The sequence below is a fragment of the Acanthisitta chloris genome, unplaced genomic scaffold (assembly GCF_000695815.1).
Source record: "Acanthisitta chloris isolate BGI_N310 unplaced genomic scaffold, ASM69581v1 scaffold18508, whole genome shotgun sequence".
In the NCBI taxonomy this organism is placed as follows: domain Eukaryota; kingdom Metazoa; phylum Chordata; class Aves; order Passeriformes; family Acanthisittidae; genus Acanthisitta; species Acanthisitta chloris.
In genome coordinates, this window is record NW_008685615.1 from 22954 (window position 1) to 35056 (window position 12103).

General features: G+C 51.0%; 1 protein-coding gene across 1 annotated transcript in view; it reads right to left on the minus strand.

Annotated features, from left to right (window-relative positions):
* Window positions 1-12103, minus strand: part of DIS3L2 (DIS3 like 3'-5' exoribonuclease 2) — a 169870-nt gene that overhangs the window by 7683 nt on the left and 150084 nt on the right. Inside the window, 2 exon segments of the mRNA XM_009079844.1 lie at window positions 2003-2089; window positions 3279-3462. Of these exon segments, the coding sequence (XP_009078092.1) occupies window positions 2003-2089; window positions 3279-3462 (271 nt within the window).

A 12103-nucleotide genomic window follows, 5' to 3' on the forward strand; every position in this document is an offset into this window, starting at 1 on the left:
CCCCACAATGAGTATGGTCAGAGACCAGAGACCACCACAGTGCCACGGTCCTTCCTTATGGGCTGGAGGTCATATGGATCCACTGCTGCAAGCACATGCTGAGTCAGATTGGGAAGCTGCCCTGAGGATGGGAGAAGAACATCTGCTCACCTGTCTGATGGCTTTGGACAAGTCTGAAACTCCATTAACAAACTAAACTGCAAAAGCTTATCCCAGGACCAAGACTGATTTCTGCTTCTTCTGGCTCATGCACCACTTCCAATAATGAGCATCCCATCACATGCAGCAGTACCACTTTGCTGGGGACTGCCACTGTATGGGAGTGCTGCTCACCATCCAGACACAGGCTGCCCTGCAGGGCCAACAGGCTCAGCTGTAAAGAGGGTTTTGCCTATTATGAGAGTGTGCCAGACAGCAGGTTTGCCAGGTGCAACTGAACTTGCACAGCACACCTGAACACACAGGCACCTTGGTCTAGTTCCTGTCAAAATCATGTCTCATGGAATAGCTCCTTTAAAAGTGCCTCCTTCTTCTTCCCCAAACTCTCTGTCTGGTATCTACTTCACCTCCAAAACTTTGATACCTCTTTCATCTCTAACCTGTATTCACAGGGCTAAATCTTAACAAGAGCCACTGTGAGGTGGTACCTCAAAGCACACCCACCACCTCTCCAACCACAGTCTCAGGAAACCACGGAGGCAAAATCTCAGCAAGTCAGTGTGCCCTCAAAAGCCCATATCCTCCTTAGTGCCATGGCAGAACTGAGTTGCCTTCTCCTTGCTCATCCATCCTGGCCAGCAGCCAGGCTTGATCCATGCCAGGTTTGCTCCAGTCAGGCAAAGACCCAGCTCATATCACAGTCAGCAAAAACAGAGAGGGACTCCAAAGAATACATGCCACCAATGCTCCATCCATCAGAAAAGGAAGATGTGACAGAAGGGATCAGAATAACCCAAAGCAAGACACAGGTTCTGGGACAACACAGAGAGCTCCACAGGACACCCTGCTCTTTACAAAGCAGCACTCCTGAGCTGGACACATACATGAGGGGGTGATTCACTGAACAACTTCAGACCCCAATCCCAGTTGCAAGCAAGCATTAAGTTCCTGAAGCACAGCAGGACTTCAGGCAACTGCTAATGAGTAAATGAAGCAAATAAGCTAATTAGAAGAGTGACAGTCAAATGAGTGATGTCGGGAAGATGATTCATTCCTGCAGTGATAAGCAGGCCACAGCAGAGACACCATTTCAGGAATGTGCCCCTTCTCCCTGTGGGGTAGGTCTTCCCTCAAAAGAGGCTGTGCTGTGCCCAGCCGCAAAGGCAGAAAGGCAGATGCTTCACAAAAACTTTTTTTTGATGGTGATAAAGACCTGAGTAAGTGTCCTGAGCTGCAGACATATCAAACATGACAACTGCTGTGAGCAGCACATGCCACCATCGCAGAGACCATCACAGAAAGGCACTTGGGCTGGAGAGAGACCAAACGGTTTCCAAAACTTCTCTGCTTCTAAGAGCAGGTACCAAACTGTGCTTGTGTCCAGTTCCACACCCTACATCATCCTCACTTTTGACTCCTTCTTTGGACCAGTTGGGATACTATGACGTAAAGAAATGACATAAATGTGAACCATGGAGCTCACCAGCAGCTCCTCACAGAGAGGCTGGGTCCTTGTGAATCTGCTAACACACCATATGCAACTTCAAGGTTGAAACATCCCAACCAGTAATAACAGGGACATGATGGGGGGCGAGGAAAGACTCAGCCTGCCCCTGCCATCCAGTGAAGCTCTGTTGCTCAAGTGATACTCCTATTGCCAGCTACACAGGGCTGGAGGCACTAAGGGAGGCTGCTAGCAGTCCTGGAGAACTATGTTCAGTGTTCATTCACTCCCCCTGTATGCAATAACCAGCTTAGTAATACAGAAAGGGCAAGGATTGAAGATAGAGCCACAGCAGACAGCTACAGCCAGACATAGCCAGCAGCACAGTGCTGTTCTCACCTTCATGGGCCTGGAGAACATGTGGGTCAGCACTTCTTTCCTTGCTTCGGAATATTTGTCAGCACCAAATGTTTCATTTAAGCTTTTCTGGAAAAGAGAAAGCATTCAGTGTTGGCATGTTATGGTGGTAAGGGGACTCAGGCAGACCTTACTGTGGCAAACAGCAGCTTGTCAAAGCCAAATTCCTCCTTTTGTTGCAAATTCCCTCATAAGCCAAATGGTGCACATGAAACTGGGCTTTGCTGTGGTCCCAGCAGCACTGGCAGGACTGCACACACAGTCCTGAGCACCGGACCCACCTCCTAGGGTCAATGGCAGGGAGCACCCGGGGCACAGGGACTGCTGTCTCCATCCCCAGCCATGCAGCATGTGAGAGCACCCGTAAACCCTCTCCTGACCTGTACCTGGCTCCCATCCAGCTACTGAGAGCTGCAGCACACGGACTAATGGGGCTCTGGGGAGACATGGATAGGAGAGGTCACTGCCTGGGTTTAGCAGCAAGGAAGGGCTGGAGGGTTCAAAGTGCAGAGAGAAGCTGAGTGTGCAGCCCCATGTCTGCTGACATAGCCTAGGCACAGCCAGCGAGCAGGGAAAGCAGTCCCAGCTGATGGAGGTGTGTGCAGGAGACCAGCCGGGATGGGATTAACAGAGGATTATCCACAGTCCAGTTGCGGCGACTACAGAAAATCCTGGAACCTGTGCTGTGCTGTTCAGCTGGAGTTCAGCCTCAGGACAAGCTCAGCAGAGGAGCAGTCAGACACCTCTTGCACTGGCTGCATCTGACCTTTCTCAGCACTGCACTCCAGTCCTTCACAGTTACCCCACTCCCCACCCTGCCCTCCCTGAGACCTGCAGCAGCTCAGACAGAAACACCCCCTTGCAGAGGTACTTTCCTTGAGCTATTGAGCAAATTCCCTGGCCAGGACCTGCTGAGAGAAGGCAGAGATGGACATCTGGGTGTCCCAGAGAGTGCTCCTGCACTGAAACATCCTTCCCATTGCACAAAGGGCAGCACTGGGGTCACTTGCAAGGTCCTTCCTGCCCTGCTCTAACCTCTGTGCACAACATGGCTGACTGGGACAGGCTGGGCCACCCCTGCCCAGCACTAATGGGAACAACAGCAAGTGAGGGAGGTGTTTTGTGCATGGGATAGCTGTCAGCTTTGCTCGGGCAGAGAGTGACAGGGAATAAACCACAGGCTGCTGCAAACATGTATCACGTATCTGCCCACCCTTCGTCCCCATGGTACTGCTCCGCACCAGGCCCATGCACTCACATGCAGGGTCCCCGCGCTGCTGAAGTCAATGTCAAGGCCAACTTGGTTGCAAAACTCTATGAGGTCTTTCAGCAGCTTGGTCTGGGGCGGGGGGTGCCTGCGAAGGAGAGCCTGCTCCGGGAAGGAGCGGTAGATCCGATGGGCCACAGCCATGTTCGCCAGCAGCATGAACTCTTCCACCAGCCTGCAGCACGAGAAAAATAACCCCAGACCCCAGTTAGAGAAGGGAGTCCCCTGGGAAGCCAAGCCAACCCTCAGTGATGGGAACTAATATCACACTGGGGGACAGGGGAGCAGCTTGTAGTTGCTGTCATAAGCACAGATGAGATGTGAGACTGCAGCAAATCCCACCAAATTCTCACTCTGTAGCCGAGGTTTCCCCAGGGACACAGAGTAAGCTGTCCTGCTGGCGCAGACAAGCAGAAGTCAGTGATAAATTGACAGCTTAAATTAGGATAAAATAATCTCCCTTTAGGTCATTTTATCTCTTGAAACGCTCAACAAGCAAAACAAACGCCGTGCGAAAGATAGCACAGAAAACAAACACAGATTTCTGTCTTCCTGGGCCAGAGAAAACAGCGTCTCACTCGATTCCCCATCCTGAGCTCGACATGTGTGGTCAGGCCCAGCCACTGAGCCCTGCCCCACGCCAGGCTTCCACCCACAGCAAATGCAGTGCAGTCCCCAGGCAGGACAAGCCACCAGCGCCGCTCGCCGCAGGGTCACCTTTGGCATTCGGGCGATGCAGGGACTCCGGGGGCTCCTCCATGCAACCTGCAGACTGCTGGGGTATTCCAGGCCAGGCTGAGTCCCTCACCTCCCATCTCTGAACATACATGCATTGAATAGAAACCTCCAGGGCTACACACTGCTATGGAAATCAATCGCAGCACTAGGGATCATCTTTGGTGTGTTTATGGGTTCTGCTACCAGCTGTAGGGCTGTGCCACAGGAGACTTGTTTAACTGGGCTTAGATAAGCAGAGAGATGTGCTTAACCGGGCTTCCTGCTATTTGCTGCATGTATTCCCAGGGCTCCTAACTGGTGCTAATTGCCAAAAAAGATAATAGATTTACAGAAGTAACCTCATCCTCCCAGCAATGCCTGAGCGAGCTGTTGCTGATTATGCCGGCTCAGCCCTGCCACTCCTGCAGGCAGAGCAGGGATTTTGCAGGGCTGGCTGAGGGGCCAGGGCTGGAGCTGGTGATCTTGTGGCTCCCAGCCCCAGGCATTGCTGGGGAGACTGGCCAGGTGAGATGTGCAGGGTGCTGTGCTCCTGGGGTACTCACTAAAGCAGCAGTACATTCCCAGCCTGGGAGTACTTGCCAAGAACTCGAAAGAGAAAGAAAATAAAGAACCTAGAGGAAGAATAAGCACCTGACAGTGATAACCAGCAGTGGAAACATTTGTCTCTAACGGGAAGGAGCTCCCTTATTAAAAGCCTTGTGGATTGTCCCAGAGTGTGTTGTACCGGACAACACTTCAGGCCCCGCAGGGAGGGCAGGAGGGGCACCCTGGCACAGGGGCAATGTGGGAGCAGCGCAGGTTAAACGGGAATGGGTTGTCTGCCCTGTTCCCTGGAACACCTGCCCATGGGGAGATGCTTCCAGAGGCCAAGGGCTGGGTCGGAGATGGGCAGTGCTGCAGCCTGGCACAGGAGCAGGGTCAGGACACACTCCAGAAGGGCCACAAACAAGAGGGCTGAGCCAGGCTCTTGCTGCTCCTGAGCAGCTGAGCCAGCAGATGGCAACCTCGGTCCCTCTATGGCCACTGGCTCCGGGGGTGCGGGACAGCATGGCCCGAGGGCGCTGGGCACCCTGGCAGTGCAGCACCAGGGGCAGGAGCGAGGCAGGGCAGCCAGCGGCACCCAGCGCGTTTCGGAACATCCCCATCAGGAGGATGGGTGACCCAACGTGGGTGACCCAGCAACACTCTTGCCAGAGGCCAATGGGGAACAGAGGCCTGAGGACAGGTGTGAGGCTGTGCCAGCCCACACTCACCCTGGGAAGCCCTTTCACCCCAAGTCAGCTCGTAGCGAGGCACAGCAAACCGTGCGGGCTGAGAACGGCAGTGCCTCTCCTTCCCCGGGCTTTGGTGCAAGGAAACAGGGAGATGTTCCCAGCACTAGCCCCAGCTACACAGATGCATGTGGGGGAAAAGGTTGGCCACGGAGTTCTTGTGCCTCCCTTGGAATTGTGGCCTCTATGGAGTGAAATGTAAACCCATTTTTATGGACAGAGCAATGAACATCTGTGAACAACATCTCCTTTGTCACAGGCACAAGGTGCTCATCACATGTTCCAGAGACAAACACTTGAGCAGCCTCTGCCATTCCTGTTCCTGTCGAGCCAGTGTGAAGCCTTCACCTCTCACCTCCAGTGACACTTTGGGCTGCATGCAATTTCCACCTGATTATTAAGTTCTGCATTTTATTTTACCATTCTGCGTCTTGGGCTTTTACAATTTCCTGGAGATATCCTTGTTCGGATGCTGTAGGTAGTACTGAATGGAAGCTCATACCTAAGCACCCTCCTGCCAAGGATGCTTTCACTCTTCAAGTAAACTAACAGCACATATTACCCACTTTGCTCTGCAGAATCCCATCCTATTTCCCATCAACATGCCCACAGAAGGAGCCCCTAGACACCATCAAAGACAGCCCCCATCACAAAGAGGTATCTGGCACATGGTTGGATTGACTGTGTGGGCAGGAAGATTGTATCAGGAAGCATCCAGGAGCTTTGAACCCATGACAGGGTGTGCAGGATGTGACTGTAGATATTCAGAATTGAAAAGTTACTCTTGCTCTCTCACCCAAAGGCAGGGACAGGCTTTGGAAGATGTATCTGCGGTTTCAAGGAGCAGGTAACATGGGTGAGACTGGATACTGCCCTCAATCTGGGGGGAAGAGAAGCCCCAGGATCCAATGGGTTGGTTTGTATCTGCTTGGGTTAATGAACCAGAGTACCCTGGGAAGGCTGCAATGCCTCATGGGCTGATGCCAAAACACCATACAGGGATGGAGGGTCCCATCTCAGCTCTGGATCACTGTGGGGTCATAGAGCTGCTCCCCACACACACCCCACGGCAGCAGTCCTGCAAGCTTGAAAGGGAAGAACAGTGCGGGGCTGCTCCATGGCAACTCCCAGCCAGATTTGTTCTAAACATCAGGAGTTAGTCCCCAGGGAGAGGAAAGCAGCTTCCAGAAGGCACAAGTCACAGCGGGGCTAATCTGGAGCATGTGAGAGCTTGCCAGGGTCAGAGGGAACAGGCTGGGGACAGCGGAGGTGCTGGCACCTGTGCCTGGAGTTAAGCCAGGTGACCTGTTCCAGCAGAGCAAGGGGGTCTGTGGCTCAGGGCACAAGGAGGGAGACAAGATCTGCATTAAACAGCTTAATGTGGTGGTCTCACTGCACCTAAAATGTAAACCTTATTCCCAAGAGGAGCTTGCACTGAGTCTGCATGGGATGCTGGTGACTCAGGAAGACAAGCCAGGGATAAGACAGCCCATGAAGCCAGCAAGGCTTCAGGTGCCAAGGAGCAGGAGGGCACAGCAAAACTGCTGCCTTCCTGCACTCCCCACAAAGCCTTTCAGTTGCACTTTTACCTCATGTCTTCACCAGGGCTTCAACTCTACAAGCACTACACCACAGCTTGGAGAAAAGCATTGGATGCTGTGGCTGGTGGGAGTGAAAGCTGGCTGGCAGCAGCCTGGACCCAGACCAGTGCCTGGTGCTGATGTTACTGGGAGCTGTGCTGAAGCCCTGCTAACTTGTCGGCAGGTCAAAAGACAAGAAGGTTTTGTTTTTTTCTTCTTTTTTTTTTTTTTTCTTTTTTTTTTTCCTTAAAACAGCCTAGCTTGGAGTCTGGCTCGGTGCAGCTGGCAGACAGGAGTGCAAAGAAAAATATTTCATGGCTAAAAAAATGGAGACAGAAAGACTGGTCCATCTGAATGCGCACAGAATGAATCCCATGTGAAATGCATTCTAACGCCATTGCTACAGTTTCCTCTGGATTAGCTGAGCTATCCTTGGCTCCTGGCTCCATAAAATCCCATAAACAATCTGATCTGAACTTTTGCCCTTTCTGTGCTGATGTGAGGTTTCCTCCACTGTCACATGGACAGGGATAGGTGTCAGCAGGTGGCTGTCCCGCCTGTAGATCCCAGCTGTCCTGCTCACCTGGCCTGCATGAGGGAGCATTTCCAAACCTGTTCAATGCATCATTTAACATGTGCACATGTGGGAGGGAGGAGAGGGACTGATGGGACAGCTTGTGAGCTCTGTAACACACACATCTGTCAGCTCTTTCAACACCCTGATTTTGCTTATGAGTTTTGTAGGCGCAACTATAGCCTGCCTTATGCAAGAGGTCAGCTGGAGTGTATGGTATTCTCTCACCTCTGAGTTTCAAATGTGACCAAAGCATGCTAGTGCCTAAATCTCACCAACTGCTGGGGAGATTTTGGGCTCCTGAGATGCTCTTAAACTCAGGTCTTGGTGCTTTTCGAAGTATCTTAAATAATGGTCACAGCCTCTGTAGGCAAATAGCCACTTATGAAACCATCCAGCTGAAGAGGACTGATGACATCTTGACTGCAGCCCCAAATCCAAGCTACTGGGATATAACTCCTCTAGTTCCTACCAGAGTCAAACATCTGTGGGACGTGGGAAGAGTAGCTAAACATTCAGATCCTGAAATTGCCTTAGTAGCAGCATTACTATTTGCTTCATAAAAGATTAGCTAGACCCTTCCCGATCTCTTGATAGCAACCCTGAAAAACTACTGACACCCTCAGTAAGTTGGTTGGTTGATGGCAAATAAAATACTGGTTTCTCATGCCAAATCTCTGCAGAGAGGCAGGGCAAATAAAATGCCTGTTTGGCTGCTTGTCTCCATGGCAATGCAGCCAGGCTATACAGCAGCCATCGAAGTGCCCACTTTTCCTGATTAACTTGACAAATGACATTAGCTAAGCAAGGTTCGCTGAATGAGAGAGACAAGGAGTACTTTGTTTGCAATCCAGTAAGTGCAGGAAGGAGGCAGGCAGCAAAATGACACTAAAACATCTGCTGTTCCACCAGCATAACAGACCTGTAGGCTTCAGAGCAATTGGTGGCGAGGTGGAGCTGGACAGACAAGCATGGCTCTTCCCCCACACTGACTCCTTCACCTCCATCCCCTCCTGCAAGATGTAACTGACAGGTGCATGCATGTGTCACAGGAGTTATCACAGCTGAGGCATGAGAGAGAAACCCAAAACATCATGCAGCTCTCTCATGGCAAGGTCTTTTGCTTTTGACAGGCTGGAGAAGTTGGTCCTTTCTTCATGTGCAGCTCATTGTGGAAACCTGCTCCCAACGGGACCAAGCTCAACTATTCTGAGCTGGAGTCGCAGCCTCCCTTCCAATGGTGGTCCCTCTGGCTGAGTGAGCTGCCACGAGGTAAATCCCCAGCATCCTTCCAGCAGCTCAGACTTGAGCCAAATGTGAGCTGCAAGGGTTACCAAACTTTCTTCCCCTAACTCATTACAAAATCCTGTCAGCTCCTCTCCATCTTGTCTCTCCCTCACAGCACTCGTTCCCTCCTGCACAGGAAACAAGGCGTTTGCTGTTCAAACTCCTTCCCATCTAGGGATGAATTTACCATCCCCGTTCAGCATGGGTTTGTGCTTCAACCTGCAGGCAAGGCTTCTGGTTTCTCAACCTATAGCTATGTGCCTGCCACAGGTATCCAGCTCCATGCTTGCTGTGGGATAGGATAGTACAGCTTTGACAGCATGACACATGGTTGGTGTTTGAACCAAACAGAGCTATGAGAGGCTGGTGCTGGGAAAGGCAGCCCTGATGTGTTTGTGTGTGTCTGAGAGGGCTCTAAAGACACAGATGGATATACGTCCCCTTACTAAGGGCAGCACACTGCTGAGAGCCCTCACTCTCTGCTGGCTTGGAAGGGATTATTGTTACAGCACAATCTCATAACAAACAGCAGATCTACAGCCACCTCCTGGGAATGGGACTCTAAATCCTGCTGCATTCACCCAGAGAAAGTCACCTTCCACAAAAGGCTGCAAACAGTGCTGTGCACGTCTAACAGGAGCAGCAGCAGCAGCAGCTGAAGGAAAACGGTAAAGAAACAGCACCACGGTTCAACCAACAAACCCTCTCCAAGGTGTTAAGTCCAAAGATGCTGGATGGAGTACAACTTTTTCTTCTTTTCTTTAAATCGTGTTCATTTATTTTTGATTACAGCTCTTCCACGAAGCAAAGGAACTCGAGAGGTTTCTATAAAAGCTCTTCTAAAAGCAACATTAGCTAATCCCACATCTCCTGAGAACACAGCCAATGACAGAATCATGCTCTCTGGCGAGCAGCTGGACAGGCACTTGCAATGGCTCTTTTCCATGCAAAATTCTGCAAGAACAGTGTACTGTCTTCCCGGTGACACCCTGCCTATCCAACAAACAGGAGCATCTTCAGCCATCCGCTCTGGAACAGCACTGCTGCTTGAAGAGTTATGAAAATCAAATCCCCTGTTATCCAAAAAAATTGGATTGCAGTGTTACATATGAGCCTTGCAATGTTGGTGTGGAGCTCCTGTTGCCAATGACAGTTGCCAAAAGACCAAAAGACCTACTTTTTTTTGAAAGAAAAAGTAGTAAAAGGCAAGAACACTGGTGGTTCCTGGCTTGATGAAAGTCATTTCTGCTCCTCTTGTAGCTAGCAGTAGCCTTGCACAAAGCATAGCTGAATAATGGAATTACTCCACTTTCTGAGATTGCTCAATTAGCTCTTGGTTAAAACTGCTAACATTGAAACTTGATGAGAATAGCAGCTCTGAGGTAGTTTTAGATTCATTTCTTACTAAGCTAGAATGGCTTTTCCCTCTAATGAACTCCCTTTCTGGGGTATAAAGAATGCCCTTTTTATTAGCCATGGTGCCTTCCCAGTAATAGATGCCTACAACACAAATGCATGGGAGGGTTCTCTGAATACAAATGTCACTTACAGGCCACTCTCACACCTTGAGGCTGGAAATGCCATGAGACTAGACTCTTTGCTGTGTCCAAATTATCTGTGGTACAGTGGAAGACCATTTTAAGCTCTCAATACTGAAGCTGGGCTCCTGAAGGCGTTTGGCGTGATTAGGAATTAATTGCTTAAACCCTGATATACTGGTTTGCACGCAGGGATTTAGACTGCTAGAAAAACCTCAACCATTTGCCCGAGTTCCTTTGAAATTATCAATGCCACTTTGCAGCCCTATTGCATAAAATTGCTGACTTAATCTGGCAGCACCACGTCAGGCCAGACATTAGGGTGCTGGATGGTATAGGCGGCCACAGAGTCTTCAGCACCTCTTGGCTCTTGCCTGTATGGACAGAAAACACACTCTGCCAGGCCTGGAGCTCCTCACCCTCATCTGTGCTTCGTATGGAAGTGATGAAGTCAACACCTGCCTGTCCTACTGCCCTCCATCCCATCTTGATCCAAATGGCAAAGGAAACATCACGGGACTGAAGAGTGTTGCAGAGGACGCAGAGACTGCAGGCTGTGCCTCTTCATTAAATGTTAATATGACTGCAGTCTGCTCCTTTTCATGCAAATTGGAGACAACCTTCACACTCCTGGCATGATGCTGAAGTGCTCCCCTGCACCAAAACAGTGTCTTCCACTGCTGTGGGCCAGGGATGAAAGCTTAGACTTGCACCCACATGCTGGGCCATACAGGACATGGAGGCACAACTTCAGCAGGCTCCTTCAGTCTCAGCTCCAGTGTTCGCCACAATTTTCTCAGAATTTCACATTTTTATGCCTAGAGCAGAGGACTTTACTCTCAGCATCACAGACAGAGGAAAATCTCCCTCCAGGAATGAGGAATGGCCTTCCTAGCTCAAGAACCCACTTTTCTCATGGACCTCAAAGAATTCTGCAGAGTGCTGCTCGCTCAGTGTGGGCACACAGCCTCATATACATCCCCTTCTAGAAATGCCTCCAGTGCCCAGGGCTGCCTGGCTCTGCCACACCAACCTCCCCACTCATGCTGGGTGTCAGCACCAAAGTGACAGTGATGTCAAAACCCCCCCTTTAAAGCCCTCCCTCTTCACCCTGTGGGAAGACAATGCCAGCACTACGAAGAGTTTGCAATCCATGAGTTTAGCTCCAGGAGCTGTGCAGCTGGGAATCCCAGCCCTGCTTCCCAGAGATCTGTGTCAGATCTGATTTGCCTTTCCAGGGAGCCACCAGCTCACTGAGATCTCTTCTCTCAGAGAGAGCTGCAATGGTCAGTGCCCACTCCACGGAGCCACAGGGGAAGGTTAAGCTGTGACCACTAATGCACACAGCTCAGTGCTGTGCTCAGCTAACAGGTCTCACGAGAGTGATGACCACCTGGGCTGGCAAACCTTACATCTGCGAATGCATGAGGATGCTCCCAAGCAGGGGTGATGCCCAGACACCCAGGGCCAGAGCACAGACCTGAGACCTGAGTTTTCTCCAGCCCATGGGAAATCCTGGTGGGCAAATGAGCCCAGAGCCAAGCTGGGGCTGGGACAGTGCAGAGGAGAGGGAGATACCTCACAACCAGCACCCAAAGCTGGACCGGCAGTCCACATTCCTGAGACATGCAGTCTGATACGCCACTGGCTCTGAAAGCACAGCTTATGACGAGACACATAATATTAATGTCATCCAGAGTCTGGCTAAGAGGGAAATGGAAAGAATTCCTGAATGAATGCAGACAGCCCCTCTGCTGACGGGAAAGTCTCCGGCCCCACGCATCAGGCCAGCACCGCCTGTTATCAGGCTGCATTTCCCACTGAAAGG